Source organism: Hippocampus zosterae, chromosome 5 (genome assembly GCF_025434085.1).
Source record: "Hippocampus zosterae strain Florida chromosome 5, ASM2543408v3, whole genome shotgun sequence".
Lineage (NCBI taxonomy): Eukaryota > Metazoa > Chordata > Actinopteri > Syngnathiformes > Syngnathidae > Hippocampus > Hippocampus zosterae.
Window position 1 is genome coordinate 4,391,588 of NC_067455.1, and position 22,516 is coordinate 4,414,103.

General features: G+C 46.3%; 3 protein-coding genes across 6 annotated transcripts in view; 2 read left to right on the top strand and 1 right to left on the bottom strand.

Annotated features, from left to right (window-relative positions):
• Positions 1–882: 882 nt before the first annotated feature.
• LOC127600522 (cytochrome P450 4B1-like) lies at positions 883–7,259 on the bottom strand. The gene is made up of 12 exons (XM_052065161.1): positions 7,065–7,259; positions 6,789–6,933; positions 6,425–6,469; positions 5,848–5,975; positions 4,689–4,813; positions 4,461–4,615; positions 4,269–4,375; positions 3,805–3,995; positions 3,586–3,719; positions 3,322–3,386; positions 2,313–2,395; positions 883–1,790 (listed from the first exon to the last, which is right to left on the bottom strand). Exons 1-12 carry the CDS (start codon positions 7,257–7,259, stop codon positions 1,619–1,621), a joined length of 1,545 nt encoding a protein of 514 aa, XP_051921121.1. The 3' UTR covers positions 883–1,618.
• On the top strand, positions 7,093–10,543 carry med18 (mediator of RNA polymerase II transcription, subunit 18 homolog (yeast)). Of its 4 annotated transcripts, none has more exons than XM_052065333.1 (3): positions 7,093–7,228; positions 8,657–8,749; positions 9,639–10,543. In XM_052065333.1, the coding sequence occupies exons 2-3, from the start codon at positions 8,677–8,679 to the stop codon at positions 10,193–10,195; spliced, it is 630 nt and encodes a 209-aa protein (XP_051921293.1). In that variant the 5' UTR covers positions 7,093–7,228; positions 8,657–8,676; the 3' UTR covers positions 10,196–10,543. The 4 variants fall into 4 exon arrangements, with proteins under 4 accessions (XP_051921293.1, XP_051921292.1, XP_051921291.1 ...); XM_052065332.1 differs by having other exon boundaries at positions 7,154–7,637; XM_052065331.1 differs by lacking the exon at positions 7,093–7,228 and adding an exon at positions 7,550–8,576.
• Positions 10,544–17,140: 6,597 nt separating this feature from the next.
• Positions 17,141–22,516, top strand: part of LOC127600477 (forkhead box protein O3-like) — a 55,056-nt gene continuing 49,680 nt past the window's right edge. The window contains exon 1 of the mRNA XM_052065072.1: positions 17,141–18,700. Coding sequence (XP_051921032.1) covers positions 18,233–18,700 — 468 coding nt within the window. The 5' untranslated portion in view covers positions 17,141–18,232. The remainder of the gene's footprint in view (positions 18,701–22,516) is intronic.

A 22,516-nucleotide genomic window follows, 5' to 3' on the forward strand; every position in this document is an offset into this window, starting at 1 on the left:
TATATGATATTGATTGGCATAACATACCATTCATACAACAAGATAAGTAATGGCTTCCTGCTTTGGGTTAAATTAAACTGATTGATCCTTAAATGAATTGCTGGTCTCTTACCTTTTTATTTGCGTGGTTGCACATGTATGTTTGGGTCCGGGGGGGGGGAGGGGGAATTTAACAATGTGAAGCACTTGTTGTATTGTGAGGTATTCAATGTCTACATCTTGTATTATGGTACTGTGAGAAACAACAAATACTAACATGTGACAAAGATGACGATAACATTGAGTAAATAAATGTTTATACATTCCATCAATGGAATACAATTAAAGACTAGAATTGTCTTGACTAGAATACATTCCAATATGTTTAATTAATCTATCGAATAATGTACATGAGCGTGAGCCTTTAAAGTGCACTTCAGTGCGGAACATTTTAGCCGTAGTTGTTGTAACCAGACCCTTTTTAGGAACGGACAGCAACAACAACGCACAATAATAATAATAATACAAGCACCAACCTCGTAGGTTTCTTCGCGAAACTTTGGAATGCCAATAGTGGGCTTTGTTGTTTACGTTGTGCTGTATTTCTTAATTCGAGGCGGTGTTCTTTTGGCTGAGTTACACCTGCGGACGGTGGAATATTTTTTTTGCCAATGTAGTATTTAAATCGTCCATCAGGGGTCCTCAGCACTTCGCCTCAGATTCAGAGCAACTTTTTACACAATGCTCTCCAAGTTCCATTGTCATGACCAAAGGTGTTCATTCAAAAATAATAACAATAACTCAAGACTGATTTTAATTCTAAAAAGTACATTTGATATTATTTTGATTTGTTGATACTGTAATAACCTTCAGTGGTGATTTGTCTCAACAGTAATTCTCTGATTTCATGAAAGGAAGGCAGGCAACTTTTTTTTTTAGCACATTACATACACAAGACATCTCAATGGGCTTCACACAACCAAGAGCACAACACTGAAATGTTTTGACACATTGATCGGCTGACAACATTAAAAGGCAAAGCAAAAACAGCTTTTTAAAATTACTGGAAGAAGATACATTGCCAACATTTCAACACAGTTACCAACAAAAGATTTAAGGACATTTAAACTGAAATAAATCAAAAGAAGCTTTCTCAATTTAATAGAAGAACATGTCATGAAATTACATTTTTCAGTAGCGACAGCCCTACTACAAATTGACATCATTTGAAAGTCCGCACAAGCATATGGTGTTAACTTTGGATTTCTGCCAAATCATGATAAATGTGACGGTTTTACTTTCCTGAATTCAAAACTGGCGACGCGTCTCATGTGGAAAGAAATTTCCAACTCATGTTTGGTAAACATTGACCACCTGTCAGGCGACCATTGAACTTACTTGGCCACTCAGTAACCACGTTAGCTGAAATTTAAAATGTTCACACCAGTGGCAGTGTAATTTAAAGGTTTTCTTATTCATATCCCAAATAAATGTCCTACATTATTATTCAGAATCGTATTTGTCTTTACTGGCCGTTATTGTTGTTTGTTAAAAACAAGACGTGGTGGGGGGGGGGGGGGTACAATTCTGCAGCCATAGTGGTGAATATAAGGACTAAAATATCACTGACAAGACGGACTCAGGTATCCAGAGCTTTGATCCTTATGTGGATGCCGTTGAGCGAGCGAAGCACCAGTCGAGGAATGATCTTGGGCTTCCTCGTGGGGTCCTCCATCAGCTGGTACCTCCTCAGAGTTAAAGCCACCACCACTTTCAGCTCGTTCATGGCAAAGTTCTGACCGATGCAGTTCCTACAAGGATGGGAATACACACATCTGTGGAATAAGATCCATTTGGGGCTGAAAAACTTTTTTTTTTTTAAATCACAATTTGATTCATTTTATAAATTGTTCTGGCAAGACAAGAGCTCTAGCGGGCAAACCATTAGACCATTCTATGCTCTTCTCTATGTATTTGTCCAACTGTTCTATTTTTGAGTACACTTTTACGATACTGTGCTTTTGTACTTGGATTCGACAATAATACTCACTACGACACAGATACCACTTGGCCAGCCTGACACAACTTTTTTTCCCTTCGTATATACAAGTCAAATGACTCCTAAAGTTGCAGGACCAGCCAAACTCTGAATAAGTACCTTTTTTTTAGTAAAAAAATAATAGCTTTCAGATGGTAGGGAAACAATGGATGAAGATGTAGTTGTTGACCCCTCCAAGTAAATCTGTCCGCATTTATGTGTTTGGTAAATAGGTGGGGCAAAAAAAGAGAAGCCTCCCCGCCTTGAGGATTTGCACCGCATCACGCAAACTGACCTGGGGCCAGCAGAGAAGGGCACAAAAGCATGCGGTGACCTTTCGGAAGAGTTCTCCGGCAGGAAGCGAAGTGGGTCAAACATCTGCGATGACATGAAAAGACAAAAATGTGACTGTTTGTGGAGGGGGGTGGGGGGGGGGGGGGTTTGGAAGACTCCAGTGACGGCGTGATTCAAAATGTGATGCCTGTTGAGATTAGTATTGCTTCTTTTCAGGGATGGCAATGGCTAGTGATGAAAAAAGCGGAAAGGGTCATGGCCTGGACGGGGTGACCAATCACAACAAGTAAGACATCATACACGTCCAATCGCAGGGCTGTTTATAAACGGAAGATGTAAAGACTGATCGGGAGAGCTCGTGAAAACTCGACGATAAGGTACCTGACCCCCGCCCTAACATTTTCTCAACGGATTTAGACGATTCACAAAAATGATCAATTTATGAACTAAAACGGCTGATTGAAAATTGCCATCCCTGTCTTTTCTCAGCGAAAGTCACACGTTTTTCCATGTACATGACGGAAAAAAACAAAATAGGAGAAGATATTGCTCAAACAACCAAATGTAGCTTACAACGGCTGGCTAGCTTAATGCTAACATAGAATGGAAGACGCCTTTGGCGCGCCATTTTTCTTAGTAACTTTTCTTTCCTTTTTTTGCCATTCTTAGGCTCTTTTTTTCTAACCATTGTGTCTTCTCAACCACTTAAGTAGTCTCGTCTTTTAAATTTTGTTTCGTTGGTGGCTAAAGTACGGTTGTTCAACTCATTGGCGGCTAGCCATTTTGTAGCATATTGACAATTTCAAGCGCCAGCGGACATTGTCAAGCGGACATCTCAAAGGAGGCAGCATAAATATCATCTCGTGGTGGTCGTGCATCAGTGAAGTGCTTTCCATGCTTGAAATTTGCAGTGGAGTAGTATTACGCTTTTGAAAAAAAAAATTGTAATGGACAAGTGTACACTTGGGCAGCGAACGAGTTCAAATGTCTTCATCATAAGCCTTACTTACATTTGGGTTTTCCCAGACTGTGGCATTCCTGTGGAGCGCATACACACTCGTCCCGACGAGAGAACCTACAAAAAAGTTTTAAAAAAACAAAAAACAAACGCGGCATTTTTCAGCCGCTTGTTTTCTGTGCTGCTTAGCCTAACAGGGCTAGATGACATCGGGTGCGAGGTCCAATTTGCATCAGAATTTGAAACGTAAAAATAATAATAATAATAATAAAAAATAAATAAAAAATGTTTTTATGTCCATTGAGACACGGCTGACCTGCCGGCATAGTCCTTCCATCCACAAAAGTGATGGGTTTGGTGAGTTTTCGCGCCATTCCCGGCACAGGCGGGAACAGCCGCAGCGATTCTTTGATGCACATGGTGGTGTACGGCATCTTGCTCAGATCCTCCCTGGCAAACACCGTCCTGGTTAATCATCAAACTCTTCACTCTTATAACAAAAGACGACGCCGCTCTCTCCGTGTAAATATGTTACCACTCCATGTTGTCTTTGCCGTCCAGGACTTGGGCGATCTCCTCCCGGCACTTGTTCTGGTGTTCCGGGTGGCAGGCGAGGGTGTGGAGGATGAAGGAGATGCCACTGGCGGTGGTGTCGTGGCCTTCAAACATGAAGGTGTCCACCTCGGCTCGGATGTCTTCATCCGAAAGCCCCTGCTTGTTCTCATCCTTGACGATTGGACATTAAAAAAAAAACAACAAATCACTTGCTAGCATGGCAAGCAATCGAAATTTGCTATTAAGATAAGACAACAATTCACTATAGTGGTACCTCTACTTACGAACGTCTCTTTTCAAGTTACGAAACATCTCAAGAGGGATATATTGCCTCCTGTTAACTCATTCAGAACCAGCCAATTCGGGACCAAGTCCGAAAAGACGTTTAAAAACGTCTTTGGGAGTGAATGAGTTAAGAAAGAAATTTCAAGTTACGAAACTTACTCTTGCCAAGAGCAGAATGTCTAGAAAGTCCAACGTCCTTTTAGTCCGGATACGCTCCGGCTCCTTCTCTTCCTTCAGGGCTTCTTTTCTCTTCCTTATCACTTCCTCTTTGAAAAGACAAAGACAGAAGATCGGACTTGACGACGACACGCCGACCCCCGCCCATCGTAATATGGGACGCGGAGCTTTTACCTGTATGACTATGAGCCACCTTGCAGGCTCTCCTGTGCCTGAAGCCGTGTGGACTCAGATAGTAAACGAGGTCGTTGTGGTAAGGAAAGGTCCGAAAGCGAAGGTTGATCAAATCGGTGAGCTGGTACACCGATTTGATGTACTCGTTGGTTCCACTGAAAGCAGAAAGCAAAGTGTTTAGGTTGGGCGGGGGGGATGCGCAGACGAGCGCGGCCGGCGCGGGCTGACCTCTCGGTTTGACAGTTGCTGTTGCGACTGAACGCGCACTTCATGAGGGTGTCCAGTGTCATCAGGCTGACGTGTTCAAACAGCTCGAAGGACTCGCCGCTGCTGGAATAACGCTCCCATTTGTCCTAGCGAGTCCACATGTCATATTCGGCGTTCAACTTGACTTTTGCTTCAATTTCGGCTTTTAATGCTGAAATACTTTTCAGTGTAATAGAGAGTTGGTGACTCAATCGCAACCAAACCTCGTCTCCTAATCCTGACACACTACCACAAAAAAATAAAATAAAATGAAGCAATTGATGCATCCTCTGAAAAGGCCAGGATATAGAATAAGATGCGTCAAAACACTACTTTTGTAACAGGCAGGGCTTTGGCCTGTCTTGTAGAAGCCTTTATTTACCTCAACATAGTTCATTGGCACCAAATGTGCCAAAGTCTTGCTTTGTGGGACATGAATTCAACTGAAAAATCCACCAAGGTCGTTTTCCATCTCAGGGGGCGGCCATTTTGCATCGTACAGCCACTTGTTGGCGACTCAAAATGTCTTCACAGTGCCTAAGTGCTCAGCAAACGACCGTCAGTGCTCATGAATTTTCTGGGTTTGGTCATGTGACGATCACAAGTGGAACCCGTCCGCTCCCGTGATGTCATTTTCAGTCGACGACAAGTGGCAAAATGGCCGCCCTCTGCTTTCTATTGGATGGTGTTCTGGCAAAATCTTGTGGTTTTTCCAGAAAGAACTCAAAAACAGGATAGGTTAAAAAAAATAAATGAGAAGAGATGATCTTATATGACCTTCATTGTACAAATACGGTAAATGAGTTTAGTCTGTACTCAACCGCAACAAGTTGTTATTGGAGAGTTATAAACACAAAGCGGGGTCAATATTAAGTAATAGGAGTGAGGACAGTACACAGCTGTGATATTTTACATTTTCCCCCCCAAGGGAATCAATAATCAAATATTAATTGACATTTACTGTGGGTCGAGTTATTTTATATTAGTTTTTACCTTATTTTGATGCGAATGACATTTTTGGTATAATTTCAAACCAGTCTATGAGATTTGTGTGGATATTTGAATGTAAGTGCGTCTCATAGAACATTTGAATTCCACTTTTTTTGGTCTGTGACGTACATGTCAAGGTGTAGGTACTTACCAACATGGTTTTAGCTGACTCCGACATTAATTTTAGGTGTGATTTCAGCACGTCGTAATGGAAACCCGGAGTCAGGAGCCTTCTGTGGCGGAACCATTTCTGACCGTGAGAAACCAGCAGGCCGTCACCTGAGGATGCAATGTGGGGTGGAAGCCCAGAATCACTTTGGAAGGTATTTAGCAAATGCAAGTGTCATAACCATCAACGGCTGGCGTTTAAAAAAAAAAAATAATAATCCTCACCCTTTCTGAAGAAACATATCCAGGTGAGATGTATTTTTTTCCAGTTGTTTTTACCATTTTAGCATTTTTTTGGGGAAGTGAATTCACAACGTTAAGCAAACTTTTTTGAAAGCATAAATGTTCTGCCGACGCTAGCTAGTGCTTTCTTCTCAATATAAACGCCATGCACGTTCAAAATGGATTATTTTGCATACGGAGAAGTTTTTATCCCCATTAAACCCCCTGCAGGTGTAAACAGGTACTGCCGCTGTTCTAAAAGCACTACATCAACAAAGATGTATTATATCATTACTTTTGCCACATCGGGCAGCATGGGGGAAAAAAGTCGGTCTTACCAATCCAGGTCTTGATGAATTTGTAAGCATAATCATCTTTTGGCTCTGTAAGGTAAATGAGAAAACAAAACAAAAAAACCAAGTGGCGTCAGATTCAGTAGCACACGTTCCTTGATTGTACTTGATTTTATCAACTATTCTAGTTTATTCAACCAAATTACTATCATTACAATGTCAGAGAAGAAAAATGTTAACATTTAGGGGATCACATTTGGTGTTTCTGATCGTGTTTAAAGCCATCGGAGAATGTCTAGCTTGCAGACGTCCGCTCTCATCCATCCATCCATCCATCCATTTTCGAATCCGCTTATTCTCACAGGTGTCGTGGGCGTGCGACAATAGAAAATAAAAATAGATTCGAGACCTGTTGATGTCAGGATGCTTTTCACATAATCTGGATGGTGGATGTTCATGTAACAGACACAGGGACCAAACCACAGAGGGAAGGCATAGGGGTACTGCTCCCCCCATTTGACCATCCGGTCCAAGTCAGTCCCATCTTGTTTTAACTGTAAGAGAGCGAGGCAACATGCCTGAGCAACAAGTGTCGTGCGTGCAAACGCATTTCAGACGCACGCGACGTCAAGGTCACCAAGCATTGCAAACAGAAATGACCTCAGCAAGTTTGAATGTTTCTCACCTGCAGGACATGCCCAAAGAACCAGTGGCCCGGCGGTCCCGTGAACGCCTTAAAGTTTCGCAAGGCATCCCTCCTCTGAATCAGGAGCACGACGACTTTGTAGACGACGGCGACCAGGCACAGCAGAGCGAACGAGTGCTGCACAAACCCGAACCAGGACGACGGCAAGTACCCGAAAGACTCGCTAAGCGACATATTACGGCAAGGGCAACCGCTCCGGGAGGACAAGAAAGGAAAAAAAGGCCACTAGGTTAAACAACTAACATGCGCAAATATTTTTTTTGACTAACTTGCTCGCCAGTAGACGTGACGTCAATGGAGCTCACACCACGATGGGCGGGGTGGGCATAGATCAATAATTCACTCGAAGCCGACTCCATTGTTCGCTTTCCTTAACCTTACATGAATGTTTGTTGTATAAGTGTCACCATTGATAACATGGCTGTGTAACTTGTGCTGTAAATCACGCCCAGTCACGCACTGCCGCGCGTTTCTTGACTTGTTCCACTAGGTGGCGGCAGTTTGTCAAAGAGTTGCACAAAATGAAGGGGGAAAATATCAAATGCAGAGGTGGTAAGTTATTAAGTAAAGAAATGGGCTAAGTCAGGAAAGTGGAAGGCACTTTTGCAAAATAAAACGAGATTACGATTAAAAAAACGTTGTACTACACACTTTATTGTTGAAATAATCAGCTGCACTCAACAAGCTGAATCGAGTAGAGAAAATAGCGATTGCTGCGAAAAGTGCTACAACATAAACTGACATCCAAGGAATAACCTGGCAACAAGAGGAACGTTGAAAGAATATAAAAAGAAATAGAAACTCGATCCCGAAATCAGATAGAATGCTGTGAACCTCATTGCAAATTCGAATATTATATTTTTAAATACTAAAAATAAACAATTATTAACATACACGATGACTAGTCAATGTAGTTAAAATGCTATATCTGAGTATTTAGTACAGTAATTAGTAATTATACAATACAGTAAGCAATAAAAAAACGTAGCGATGTACTCCTTACCACTAGTTGGCGGTGTTTGCCAATCGTCAAATAAGAAGAAGAAGAGCACAGCAAAAGTAGGAGCGGGAGCGAAGAAACACAAGTTGGTCAACTGTCTTGTGTGGCGTCCCAGACAAATGCGTTGTTTCGCTCGTGGCGTAATGAAGCGAGTTTTAACCACGGTTCCGACAATTTAACTAGCGGCTAGTTAGCTTGCTAGCTTACACCGCTACACATCGTGAACAGAGCCGTGTTTTCCTTCTCTAGCTCCGTTAATGTGTTTCTGGTGCCTCCATGTTGTGATTAACAAGTCGCTACTTATGTACCTTTGATTAACAAACGTAACTTGTATTAGTTAACTCATAAACACACTGACATTCCTTGGTAGCTAGCACTGCTGTTTAGGCGTTATATTAGACGACCGCGAGGCCTCTTGGCTCCTCGGTGTTTCCTGCTGAGGCTGTCTTTGCCTGTGAACCTACGGCTGCTGGAACTTCTGGAAATCAAAGGTGACCCATCGGTGTTTATTTTTTCCCCGCTAGCTTTGCACGATCATTGAGTTGAGGTGAAGTGCAAATCGTTGTTCTAGTTTACAGTTGCTGAAGCGATATGGAGGCTCCTCCAGTCACTGTGATGCCCGTTACCGGCGGCACCATCAACATGATGGAGTACCTTTTACAAGGTAAGATGCATTCCCCGTCAGAGGAAATCACTTGAGGTAGAAACATAATGTATGCATAATACTTCATGAAGAGGAGAAATACACTCAATAATGGGTAATGGGTTGTTTTGAGCGGTAAACAAAGATCTCTCACTGTTGCCAACATTACACGAAGCACACATGGCTTCGAATGCCTTCAAACTGTGCGAGTTGAATATGAGCCACTATGAACCGTTATTTAAGCATTGTTTTTAATTCTTAAAATATTGTGTATACTTTTTTCTTGAGATATTTTCCCACTCCTAACACATAAAGCAAAAAAAAACAGAAGCACCGTGGACAAGCTGAAGGCAGCAGCAAACAGTATTTGAACTCAGTAACTTGGGACAAGAGTACTTAAAGGCCTTCCAAAACAGAAGACCCATATAAGGCCATGTTTGACACAGAAGATTGTATTTATTCATTTTTGGGGGATTAAGTAAGTGTAATAAATTTAGCTATTGTCGAATAAAGCTAGATGCACACCTATTCATAATAGGTCTCGGTGTTGTGTCTCAGAAAAAAAAAATAATCCCAATATTTTTTTTTCATGAATAAAGCTAGATGCACACCTATTCATAATAGGTCTCGGTGTTGTGTCTCAGAAAAAAAAAATAATCCCAATATTTTTTTTTCATGGCATCCGATTCTAAAAGTGAAGTAGAGCAACAGCACGCGTTATAAACCAATATGTTTTGTGTTTCACGGATAAAATAAAAAATCCATTTTGCGCAAAGGTCGCTGTCACATGCATTTCCATCATATTGGATCGAGCGAATGCACTCACAGCCAATCACCATGATTGACCTGCAATTGATCACTAACCTCTCCCAGCCCTTATCTCACCACATCACATTGCGTATGGCTTCAGGAAGTGTGTTGGACCAGGCCCTGGAAAGCCTTTTGCATCGCCTGCGAGGCCTTTGCGACAACATGGAACCTTCCACCTTCACTGACCACGAGTTGGTTTATCTGCTGAAAGGCCAGCAAGGTAACCCTTTCATCCTGCGTGCCCGTCGCTCGCTTTCCCAGCCTGCCGCCCCGTGGCACCTGCGCTACCTGGGGCAGCCGGAGGTGGGCGACAAGAGCCGCCACGCACTGGTGCGCAACTGCGTGGACGTGGCCGCCTCGCACAGTTTGCCCGAGTTCCTCAACGAGATGGGCTTCCGCATGGACCACGAGTTTGTGGCCAACGGGCACATTTTCCGCAAAGGCGCCATGAAAGTGGTGGTCAGCAAACTGTCGCGAATCCTGGTCCCGGGGAACACGGACAACACGGAGCGGCTGTCGCTGTCTTACTTGGTAGAGCTGAGCGTTTTGGCGCCCGCCGGCCAGGACACCGTGTCGGAGGACATGCGCAGTTTTGCGGAACAGCTCAAACCTCTAGTTCACCTGGAGAAAATTGATCCCAGCAAACAGAGACATTGACGGACAGATTGACAGTTTATAGATGAGAGGCCGTAGTTCCCACTAAGGCAGTGCTTCCCCAACCGTCTTTGAGTCAAGGCACCAATTTGAAACCATTCACATCTCATGGCCACCAAAGAAAAATACTGAAATAACGATCATCTTGACACTGCATACTCGGTGTGAAATATGGGCCTGTTTATTTGAATACACTCACCGGAAGCCATCGCTTGGCTGGACCCAAATGTTTACAGTACCTTCTGCCATCTAACGGGATAACTTTTTTTTTTATTGATCTGCCCAATCCTGAACTTTGCTGGCATAAAGAAATCAACAAAACCTTTTATAAATGGTTGGTGTCTTTGGTCATTATCATTTACTGTATTTAAAAAAAAATGTTTAAGTCATGTTTTCGTGTAAGTTGTATTCTGTTTTGATGGTTTTTAAAATTGTGACGTCTTTGTCACAAGCCGGGTAAGTCCCAAACGAAGGCCCAGGTCCGAAATACACAACCTGCATACTCGAGCAACAATGAAACATAATGACATATTGCTAATTTCTTACTACAGCTACTTTTTTTAAAAATACATACTGTATATAAGTATAATGGACATGCCACTCCTTGTACACTAGGGGTCACTGTTGCTCCTCAATGCGGCTGGCCTCCTAATTGCTCTGCTTTTCTCACCACCGCAGATTATGTACAGGAGGTTTGGTTGCCATGGAAATAATTAGCTGTGAGATCTGCCACCCCCCCACACACACACTAATTAGCTTTCTCAATTGCTTAATGATACATAGACCTGTGAAAGGCTCTCTTTCTTCCCCTCCACAAAAGCATTGATTTTCCCTCCCCCTCTCCAGCTCATTGCACTGTTAACCCATTAGTGCCTCTTTCATGGGAACTTGAGCTGGGACTATTACACATGAAAGCTTCGCATCTGCCTCAGGTTCTTCCCACTTCACGCTGTGCTCCAAATTGGCCTCTCCGCCAGTGTGTCAACATTATGGCCAATCTGCAGCGCGGCGACTGAAGTAACTAATGCACATCCTGTCAGTTGACATAATAATGCGGCCAATAAGACATGAGTGCCTCTGATTATATCCGTCCAGGAAGATGCATTTGCCATGTAAGGCGACCGCCTTTGCGTGTCATGCGGGGTGCGGGGGGGGGGGGGGGGGGGCATTCGGGGCCGACGTCTGTCCGTACGAGTTGACCTAGCTGCAAATCACAGGTGATGAGAGAAAATTTGCTGAGGTGGAAACGTGGGACGGTGTGGCCGGTACGCACAGTCGCTGCACTTACATCTTTTGCATATGCAATCACGGGGGCGCCAAATTAGCGACTTGACGCCAATTTAACGCGATGCAATGCAAGCACTCTTCTTCGTTTGGAGCCCAATGTTTTCTCCATGTGACGAAAAATTTCTGTCGGTTGCGCTTCAGCTCTACACTTCTACAAACTAAGGCAATCAAAATAAATGTATAGACAGGTAAATTGAGCTAATGTTACTCGCAAATGTGTTTAATGCAGAGAAAGGATTTCATTGTACATTAACTGTAATAAAATTGCCTTTTTTTAAAAATTGGCAGTTCAAACCAACATGTTTGACATCTAACCCTTAGGGATTAATTCCACAAGTGAATTTGTCTCTTACGTTGTGTTCTTTGCGCGTAACGACAGTCTTAGAACCCAAAATGGAACTTACCTCGACATGGCTGCTCAGTGCAATATGGCGATGGCATTGAAATATTATTTGCATACGCTAATTATTTGCTCCAAATGGATGCTAACATAAACATGATTTTTTCCCCCCACTAGGTCGCAGTATTGCGCAGCGCACACCTTTCTTGATTGGGTAAGTAGTTTGTCTTTATTTTAATGCAACTGAAATGTTGCGCACTGGGTGTGGTTGGTTAATTGACTAGTTTTCACGAGGGTCCCCAGTTTTGCGGTGATTCAAAATGGGAATCGCCGGTGAACTGCGTTGAAGATGTCCGAACCATTCTGACCATTATTCTCGCTCTGTGACAATCGTCTTCCTTGACAATCATCCCACCTTTTTTGTCACATCCGGTACACTGGAATAATGTTACTTACTCATTCACTCCCAAAGACGTTTTTAAACGTCTTTTCAGACTTGGTCCAGAATTGGCTGGTACTGAATGAGTTGATATCACTTGTGGTGCGGTATCATTCTGGAACAAATACAGTAACGATACAGAATTGATAATGGTTGAAAAACACAGGAAGTTGGAGGTCAACCACAATCTCTCAGGCACGCAGACCCTTAAGACAAACTTGAAAACCCAGGACAGACTAGGAATCAAGCAGAGTCGTCTTACTTGGGCACAATCCATTAAAATCTCGGAACAGCTCTGGACACATTTTGTTCATCTCCCGCTTTTTATTGTCTTAGGGTTATCTTAACTTATTTAGTCTACAAACAGGACCAAGCCGGTCTCTTTGGCATGATAAACTACTTTTTGGGTATTGTATATATGGCTGTACTTGATCGTTTCCCAGCGTGATGTCGACCAATGACAGATTAGATTTGTTCTTGATTTTACTGCTTGGTGCTTTCTACCGCCTTTATTACCGATTCGTCTTACTGTTTATTGTGCATGTTAAATCGCTCCATGTACAGCACTTTGTATGCAGCGATGGCTGTTCGAAAGTGCTCTATAAATACTGTTGACTTGACTTGACTTGACTTGATTGGCCGTGAGCTGATTGGCTGTGCAGCCCCGCCCAGCAACCTCCTTGATGTCTTATCACGTGGGTTACTCAAACCCTACTTAGCGGATTTTCGTTTTTCGCGGGTGGTCCCGGGTCCCCATTAGCCTCAATAAGTCGGCGATCAGTGTAGTTCATCAAGCTTTTGTACCGATCTTTGCGCAGCTGTCCCTAATGATGTGGCTACTGCGTCAAGATGACGGCCGGTGATTCCAGATCATCTGGTGGATGTTTTCCAACAAGCTGAGGAGGGACCAAAGCGCGATGTTTCAGCTCGGCCTGAATTATGCATTAAAGAGGCAGATGCCTCCTTGCCCAAGGCTTTCTATGTCCGGCATGGGTACTCTACAGTTTCCTGGCTTTCTTCCACTTCAAGTTGTGTTTAGCACAGTGCTCTTTGGTGATGAGCCGTACTCCCACTGCACCTCCGCTCCGCATCGCCGGGAGATTGGAGGCCTTGCCGGGCTAATCAGTGTCTTGGCGTCGGGCCTACTCGGCTTTCGTGGACGCAGCCAACCATTGACGTGCACAAGTGAGGCCTTCAACTGCCTGCCAGAGGCAATATGTGCCGCATGCTTTATTTGGAGGAACTCTGACTCTTGAGTGGCCCTCTCTCAATTCGCACGGCGTCACAATATTGACGAGGCTCGATCGGCTCTTGAGGATTAATACCACGCACGTCCCAGGGGTTTGCCCTTTGAGGTGTTGATATTGTGGTGGTTTCTTGTGAACCAAAACTACATGGGAAAATCAGAATGTTTGGGATCATCGAGTGAAAAGTTGGCGGCCCGGTAGTCCAGTGGTTAGCACGTCGGCTTCACAGTGCAGAGGTACCGGGTTCGATTCCAGCTCCCTGTGTGGAGTTTGCATGTTCTCCCCGGGCCTGCGTGGGTTTTCTCCGGGTGCTCCGGTTTCCTCCCACATTCCAAAAACATGCATGGCAGGCTGATTGGACGCTCTGAATTGTCCCTAGGTGTGAATGTGAGCATGGATGGTGGTTTGACTCTGTGTGCCCTGCGATTGGCTGGCAACCGATTCAGGGTGTCCCCAGCCTACTGCCCGGATAGGCTCCAGCACCCACCGCGACCCTAGTGAGGATCAAGCGGTTAGGTGAATGAACGAATGAATGAATGAATGAATGAGTGAAAAGTATTTTTCATTCGGGTAACTGACATAATAAACACGCAGCTGATGGAGAGATTTTGGAGGCGGAGCACAGGTTTTATTTAGAATGCGTATGCATTTTGATGTCATCATAACTGAGTCGGATTGATTCGTTTCATTTTTGTTCTAGTTGTCAACGTCGAACTGAAGTTAGCGAATGATCATACATGTCATATTGTTGAACAATGTCATTTTGATAATCCACATCTGCAATCCGATGAGCTCCATCTGTTTAAATTTGTAAGCTTTCGCCAAATAGGCTGGCCAGGATGGCAATGAGAGGGTTTGGATGGACTCCCTTGGAACGCCATTTTTTTTTCCCGTTCCTCGGGCATTTACCTATTAAATGTAATTAATTGGCCAAGGCAGCTAGTGATAATTAATCACATTTTGTGAGATCGAAGAAACAAGCAGAGGAGTCATTACCTGCGTGTGCCTTTTTTGTTTTGTTTTTTTCCGTTTCATCGCGGTCTTAATTAAAACTCTTGGCAGCCATCGTCGTTGTCGTCTCCGAGGCTAAATATGCCAAGTTGGCAGCGCGCATGACAAGACGTCCACGTCGAAGGCTCGGGGGATCATGCTCGGGGCAGAAAGTCTTTAAGTCGGGCGGCGTGGGGCCAGCGCCGCCAGGGGGGCTGAAATCCAGCTTCACCTTCGAAGGAACGTCTCCAACTGTTGGCCTGGATTGGAGCCGTCTCCTTCCTGTGTCATTGCGAGCCCATATGCTTGTTAAGAGTGTGCGGCCTGTGTGCTGGGAAAGGGAGAAACCACCATGGGAAAGAAAAGGGAGGGGGGTGGGGGGTGGTCTTCGGTTTCTCGACACGCATCAAACTCCCCAGAGTGATCTTGTGGTTTCTTCAGCGTCCTTTTATTGCGATCCCAATGGGTAGCTTTGCAGATATTACACAACATAGTGAGGTTGTGAGGGGCCGCTGAAGTCAAAGAAACCAGGGTGGGCTTTAGTTTTTTTTTTGAGGGGGGTTTTAGTTTTGTTTTTGGAGGCCGGGAGGAAAAATATGTCCCTGAGCCTTTTGCAAAAAAGAATTCCAGGGTGCTAATTGACAGGCTCAAAAGCTGCGCCTGGTTGATGCTGCAGCTTCCTCGCTTGCGGCCGGGCGAGGTGATTACTACCGCGAGGAACGCGCTGTTCCAGGATCAGCCGCAGTGCAGCCAGCCACAATGGTTGTGGAATGTCTGGTATGGGGACAATGTCGTTTAAAAAAAAAAAAAAAAACCTCTCACGGCTTTGGCCGTCTCGCTTTCTGACTCACTCGCTTGACTCTGACCAGATTTTCGCCTATCGTCACTCATTCTGACCCGTCGGAACGAGGCAACTCGGCTCGGTCCCTTTTGGTCAAACGATGCAGGCAGCGTAGCCGACCTTGAGGTCACATCGGGAAATATCGAGCGTACTGGCTCAAATGTGGGTCCGGCATGATATGTGCTCAGAGTGTTGTGCCTGCTTTGCATGCAGAAGGCACATTGGCAGACTTGCTCTCGCACACGCAAAACAATGGTTCTGATGCGGCTAGCGCGGCCCTCCGTAAAAATGCTCCGCATCAGCTCAAATGTGCTGTAGGAGGCACGGCCGCAGCTGCTCCCACTCTCACGCACAATGCGACGCCACGACTCCAGCCTCTGTCCTCTCGTTGCAAGTTCCAGGCCCGATTTGCGCAGGGAGACGAGATACAAAAACATTCAAGGAGGTCCATTCCAACGATTCCAAAGATTCTCCGACCGAGTTAGCTCAAATGAAAACACGTCGACGGTCATTTAAGTGCACTCCAAGCCAACAGGTGGCACTGTAACCTAATGTCAACTCGGCAGTACCCCCGCGATATCGTCGTCATGTCACGATATTAAAAGTTAGAAGACGTTATAAGTTATTTTCCATTTGTGCGGTTCTAGCACCCTCTGGTGGTTAGTTTATTACTGCAGCTTCATTTGAAGGCACGTTTTTTTTTGGGCCACCGAAGCGGCGGGCTAATCGTCAGATGAAACGTAATATGTTTGGGTTCCTCCGCAAAGTGACGCGCGCGTGCGTTAGTAATTTAGTGCCTCAATATGAAGTGTTTTAGTGTCATCAGCATCGTGAACGACATCGACCGAGATTCTTGGCGCATCCCGCACAACATCCGAAAGTTGTTGAGCATCACAATGGAGCATAAAAATGATCGTTGCTGTTGTGGATAACCGGAACCGCATCCAAAATTCTGACTTCCAAAAAAAAAAAAACGTGATCATATAAACTACGAGCGAAATAATCGTACATTACATTGTGGCGTGAGTGTGCACGCGTCTTCGGGTGCGTATGTGCGAAAATGGGTCTTGCTGTAAAGATCATGAATAAGTAATCGGCTTCCTTGTAGCGAGCACCAACATAACAGGTGTGAGTCTGCGTGAAATGCGCGGCAGACTGCAAAATAGCCCCGGACCAATCTTTCTGATTCTGATTTAAAGGTACAAAGCTACGGAGCGGTATTCGAGCCACAATTAGAATAGCGTTCGTATTCCGAATTATGGTTTGTTTTTGTTATGGGTTCTATTTGGAGCACCTGTAGCTGAAGGGGTGGTCTAGGAGGGGGGGGGGGGGGGCAAGGCACACAGATCGAGATCCATCGCCAGTGGATCTCCGATCAACCGTTTTATTTCCTCACCCATGGCGTGTGTCGTGAGCATTTAATTTGGTTAAAGACCCCATTTCACCTCACTTCCTCCGGATTAAAAATCTAGGGTTACCTAATCTTCTTTAATCGGAGTTAAATCTGTCTAATCGCCATCGAAAATTACACTCGCTGGGGTATAGACGCCAAATAATCAGCAGAGGTGAAACCTGCGCGCTCTCCAGTCCCCTGTGTGTGTGTGGGGCGGGGGGTGGGGGGGGGGGGGGACATTTGGACGCTCCACACTCAGCCTGGACACAGTACGCTTGCAGTCACGCACATGGCGCAAATCCCCTCACAGCATTGTGGTGTCCACCCCCCCACCCCACCCCCCACGCCCCCGCGCGCATTTACTCGTGCACGCATGAGTGGAATTGTGACCAAATTCCACCTCTCGTGTATATAATATTTTTTTTTTCTCACGGCTGGGCGTGGAATCTGGCACACACAAAGCGACGCCGCGCCAGAACGAACACTCACTCACCAGGCGTTTCTTTTTTTTTTTTTTTTTTTTGATTGAAGGATTGTGGAGCCTCAAATTGGAGGAGAGAGAGAGAGAGAGAAGGAGGGGAGAGTTGGGGGGGTCTCAATGCGATCACGATGGGGGAGTGTATTGATTTCCTGAGCGCACTCCACAATTGACAGCATCTCTTTGCCTGGCACTCCACTGCCACGGCGCGCGCGTCACCTCCTCGCATTCATATGCGGACGACGTGCTGAGCGCGAGGAGTGCATTTCATTGACATTTTTTTGGTCTTTTTTTTTCATGAGAGCTGACAAGTGGACGCCTGTTTTCCTTTTTTTCTTTTTCTTCTTCTTCTCGTTGTTGTTGCCTGGAAATCCACCGCTTCGTCACGCCTCTTTATTCGAATTGCAGACGCCGGTACGCCCGCCGACTTGCTTCAACGGAAAGATTGAATAATTCACGCTACAATCACGCCTCGCCCCCCCACCCCCCACCCGTCCTCCCTCCCCCGGGTGATCCTTCCCTGCCTTTCTCCGTACCTTCCCGGTGTCTCCTCGGTGGATTTATCGACCGTTAAAGCTGCGCACGCATCTCGAATATCATCTGTTGCTGCCGCCGCCACCGCCGGAGGAGAATCGATGCCGGCATCTTCGACGCGCTGCTGATCAAAAAAGGGGACGTTTCATTGGGAGGTTTTTTTTTTTTCGGCTAAAAATGGACGAAAAGGTGTTGTTACTTTTATTGCTGCTGCTGTCTTTACACGCGATGATGCGCCCGCTGCTGTGATTCGATTCATCATGATCCGTCTATGCCGCCGACCCCCCCTCCCTCGTTGATCCACGCCGTAAGTTGAAGAGCCGCGTGAGCATTTTCGGCGTGAAGTGATCCAGCGAGACGCGCACGGTGCGGAGGACCCCTCCTGCCCCCCTCCCAAAAAATAAAATAAAATTAAATAAATAACGTGGATGTATCGCCGACTCCACGCCACGCCAGCCCCGCAGCTTTGATTTCTCCCACCAGGCACGCAAATGTTGATGATGGAGGACGACGAACTGGACGCTCATCAGGTTGATTCGGATTTCGAACCGCAAAGCCGGCCTCGCTCGTGCACCTGGCCGCTGCCCTGCCCGGAGGATTTCCACGAGGTCAGCGGGGGGCTTCCGTTGGCCGGCATCAAGGTGGAGCCGGAAGACGTACCGGCGTGCCGAGCCGGGCTGCTGGCTGGCGGCGCGCCGGGCGAGCTCAAGCATCCGGCCGGCGCCCCGGCACCGGCCGGCGCCGCGCACCCGTGCCTGGACGCCAGCGGACCGCTGCGCAAAGCCAAGTCGTCGCGGCGGAACGCGTGGGGGAACCAGTCGTACGCGGACCTCATCACCCGCGCCATCGAGAGCACCCCGGACAAGAGGCTGACCCTGTCGCAGATCTACGACTGGATGGTCCGCTTCGTGCCCTATTTCAAGGATAAAGGCGACAGCAACAGCTCGGCGGGATGGAAGGTAAAGGCGCCACGCACACTTGGGAGCGGATGCGCACGCACGGTTCGCCAAAGCCTTTGTTTAGGCTGTACGCCGAGCGAGCAACGCGAGATGGGGCGGTGCGAGTGGAGCTCACGCCGCGGACGGCAACCACGCGTGAGCTCGTCGCGGTTCATTCAGGCTGCCGATCATCCTAATTGATTACCGACGGCTGATTGACTTGAGAGTGGAGAGTCGCCACTTGCGGCGTGCGGGTGTAGCGAGCCTGGCAGGCAGGTAGCAGTGCATGAAACATCCGCTTTTATACCACATGCTTGAGTCTGGATGCTGATTGTCGGACAATGTTTTTTTTTCTGGGGGGGTCCCCTGATAGAGAATTCGCACGAATTAAATAAAACAACTTCCGGGAAGAAAAACGTGTCTAGGAATCAAAGGTCTCGACATCAAAGTGCCAAGGGTACCAAACTACAGAAGTATGTCAGTACTTTTAGGGGGTAGGTTCTAGCACATAGATATTTTTTTTGGGGGGGGGCAGGTGCATCCCAAGCTGGAAAAAAAAATCAATTATAGGCAACCAATGGCAAGATGCTGTGAAGAAATGTATTTTTCTTTAACACAATTAAAACAGTCAATAAAACGACTATTAAAAAGTTTTTTTGGGGGGGGGGGGCATAAAGTGGACTAACCCCCCCCCCAAACACCTCTGTTATTGTGGTACACAAAACTGAGATCACAACAAATCCTGACAAGTCGCGAAATTGAGAGGGGAAAGTTCAAGAAAAAGAAAGAAGCAAAGTAACCGTTGCATAAGTGTGCACACCCTCTTTTAAATGGGGACATGGCTGTGTTCAGAATTAAACAATAACTTTCAAACTCAGATTAACGGGGCCCAGCGTTTCAGGTGCCCCTCGTGTACGACTTCCCTGCACCTGATGCATTTGGAACATGTCCTCTTTTGCCTCGCTAAGGTAGACAAACTGTTACCTTGGTGCCCACTAATTAGTCCCACGAGGTCCATTTAGTGCAGACGACACCGAGAGGCCTTTGGACTCTACCTCTCTTTGTGACAGTGATACACACGTCAAGTTAATGGAGGTGTTGCACGTATCACCGTTGGAGTAGCTGCTTTTATGTTGGCCTCTTGAAGCGAATGAGAGTCCGCACTTGTAATAGGGGGAGGGGGTGGGGGGGGTGGGGGTCACGAGGTCATCTGCCCACAGTGGGTAAATATTCAAAAGGATGATGAGAACTGAGCATGCACACCGCAGCCTATCTGGCCGGGAGCGTAGAGTAACGACCCCCCCCCACCCCCCACCCCCGAACATACGCCCGTGTTATCAGCCAGTGCCTGCCCGGTCGCTCCTCACCCGTGACCGTTTGAGCAGACGAGAGGGAAGGGCCGCCGAAAGATCGCTCACCTTCCCGAGCGGCGATCTCGGGGGGGGGGGGGGGGGTAACCTCGCTCGCTTTCTTGTCACATTTGCATGTGAATGGAGTCGCCTTTCCGTGGCGATGCGTGAGAAACGTGCGCGGCCAAGGCCGGTCTGTGGGCGCATTGTCGGGGCTGTTGGCATTCCTGTCAAATACTTGACATGATATGTGGGTTGGGAGGATATCCTCGGCTATAAAGCGGGATTTGGCGCCGGCCGCCTCCTCTCCTCGCTAATCTCATTATTGAACGTGTATTCATATGCCCATTGCTAAATTTATCACATGGAGCTGTCACGTCGTCCCATTACGACATCTTCTAGGCGTGGAATGCAAACAGTACAATCGTACCGTGTCCATTCATTTAACACCCGCCCCCTCGGAGGGGGGGGGTTTGCTTTTCTGGATGAAACTTGTTGTGTGTTGCATAACGGCTAAACCCACCGCTCGATAGCAGGGACAACACGCACCTGACTGACACTTTAATCCTGCCCCATTAAAATGAACCGCGCTAAGGCACATCTCCAGGTAGACTTCGGTCCTACTACGCCGCACGTAACTTCTTGACCCGCACAGGCCCGACTTCTTGATCTTTAAGCGACTTGCTATTTATGTGACGGCAAATGAAGGGGTTGGAAAAGGAGTGTTGGTGGCGGGCTATTCCAGTCCATGGTCCAGACGAGGGGCCCCCGCTGCAGGTAATCATGGCGGGGGGATTAGCTAAGGCGTTTAAAGCAGGCTGGCCTAAGGCGTGAGTGGCCGGCGCGTGGTCACATGCGGCGGCTGGAGGGTCCAGACAAACAGGAAGTGAAAATGCTTTCACACGGAAGCACTGTCAAAAGTTTGTAATGCAACGAGCCTTCTTGGTATGAAATATCTTGGGATTGTTTTCCATCCATCTTCTTGAAAGAGAAACCCGATGGGTTCCAAGAATTTCTTTTAGTCGGATTGTGTTTTGAAAAGGGACATTTCAGAGATGGTCTTAGCATCACGAGGCTAATTTGAACAAGTCCGTTTGCCGTTGTGTCCGACCGTTTCAGCCTTTTACTCCGAATGGGCGATTTCCTTTGAGCAGCACTGCGAAAGAGCATTAACCACGAGCAAAACGTTGGCTTCAACATAAACAGATTCTCTTTCTGATGTGGTGGAGAATTTGAAGGGTGGTGGTGGTGTGGGGGGGGGGCAGCACGTAATTGTCGGTAAGCTGCTGACGAAATGAAATGAAATGAAGTGCTGTTGCTTGGCTGTTTGCGTGGGAGATGGCTTGGAGGTTGTATGTCCAACTAAAAAGCAAAGCAACCTCTTGGGACCGCGTATCAAACCTGGACTATATGCGGCGGTATTGGGGGGGGGGGGGGGGGAAATCCTCCTCAAAGGCATAAATTATTCCCGTCGTGAGTCACGGCGCAACAGAGGCGGGATCAGAGTGCTAGACCGGGGCTACACCTAGACACCGCCATTAAGCTCCTATAAATACCTGATGGCTTCTGACTTCTTGGAAGGCTGCAGCATCCTCGGGTCACGACTTCCCAATTACCTTCTTACAGGAGGGAGTTTAGGAAGCGCTGTGCACTTTTGAACCCTTCCTACGCCTCCCAGCTGTACTCGTCACCACCGCAGGGGAGATTAATTGGCCCTTTATTGTCAGATGCCCTGAAGTTGAGCGGTAATCCGATCTGCTCTCATGGTTTCTGTGGTGTGTTTATTTAAAAAAAAAAATGGAGGAATACTAACCGCCGAGGTAGTCTGCGTACGAGGGAAAAGCTAGCATGGTCGGATTTGCCATATTGTACTGAGCCATTACGGCATTACGAAACACCAATAGCGGTTGCTTTCAAACCAAATAATGAAGTTGTATGATTTCAAAATAGGCATGCTTCCATACGGGAACTGACAAACCAATGAAACAAACGTACAGAACCCGTTCTCGTCCTGCCTATGAGTTTAATTCATTTTGTAACCACATTCTTAACTCAAACCAAATCATCTTTCGCCATTGGAATGAATGGAAAGGCCATTAATCCGTTCCGGCCTTCACTCCCCAGCCCCCTCCAAACCCCCACCAAAAAAAAACAAAAAACAAAAGAACATTTTTGTGTTGACTTGTATCTCGGCGCTACTTGTATCTCAAGGTAGTGTTGTACATTTATTTATTTAACCTTTATGCAGGCAAGGCAACTACTCATTTGCAGTTGGACCCGGCTGCTAACAGAAGAGTAAAGCAAAGCAAACTAAAAAAAAAAAAATCAAATACAGAGGTAAACTAAAGCAAAATAAAAAAATCAAATGCAAATATGTAACTCTGGCATCGGGGGCGGGGGGGGGGGGGGGATTCTTCGGCCTCCAAAAGGATCACTTTTCAGGAGACCCCAAACGCGCCATAGTAACAGCATGATCAAAAAGAGAGAG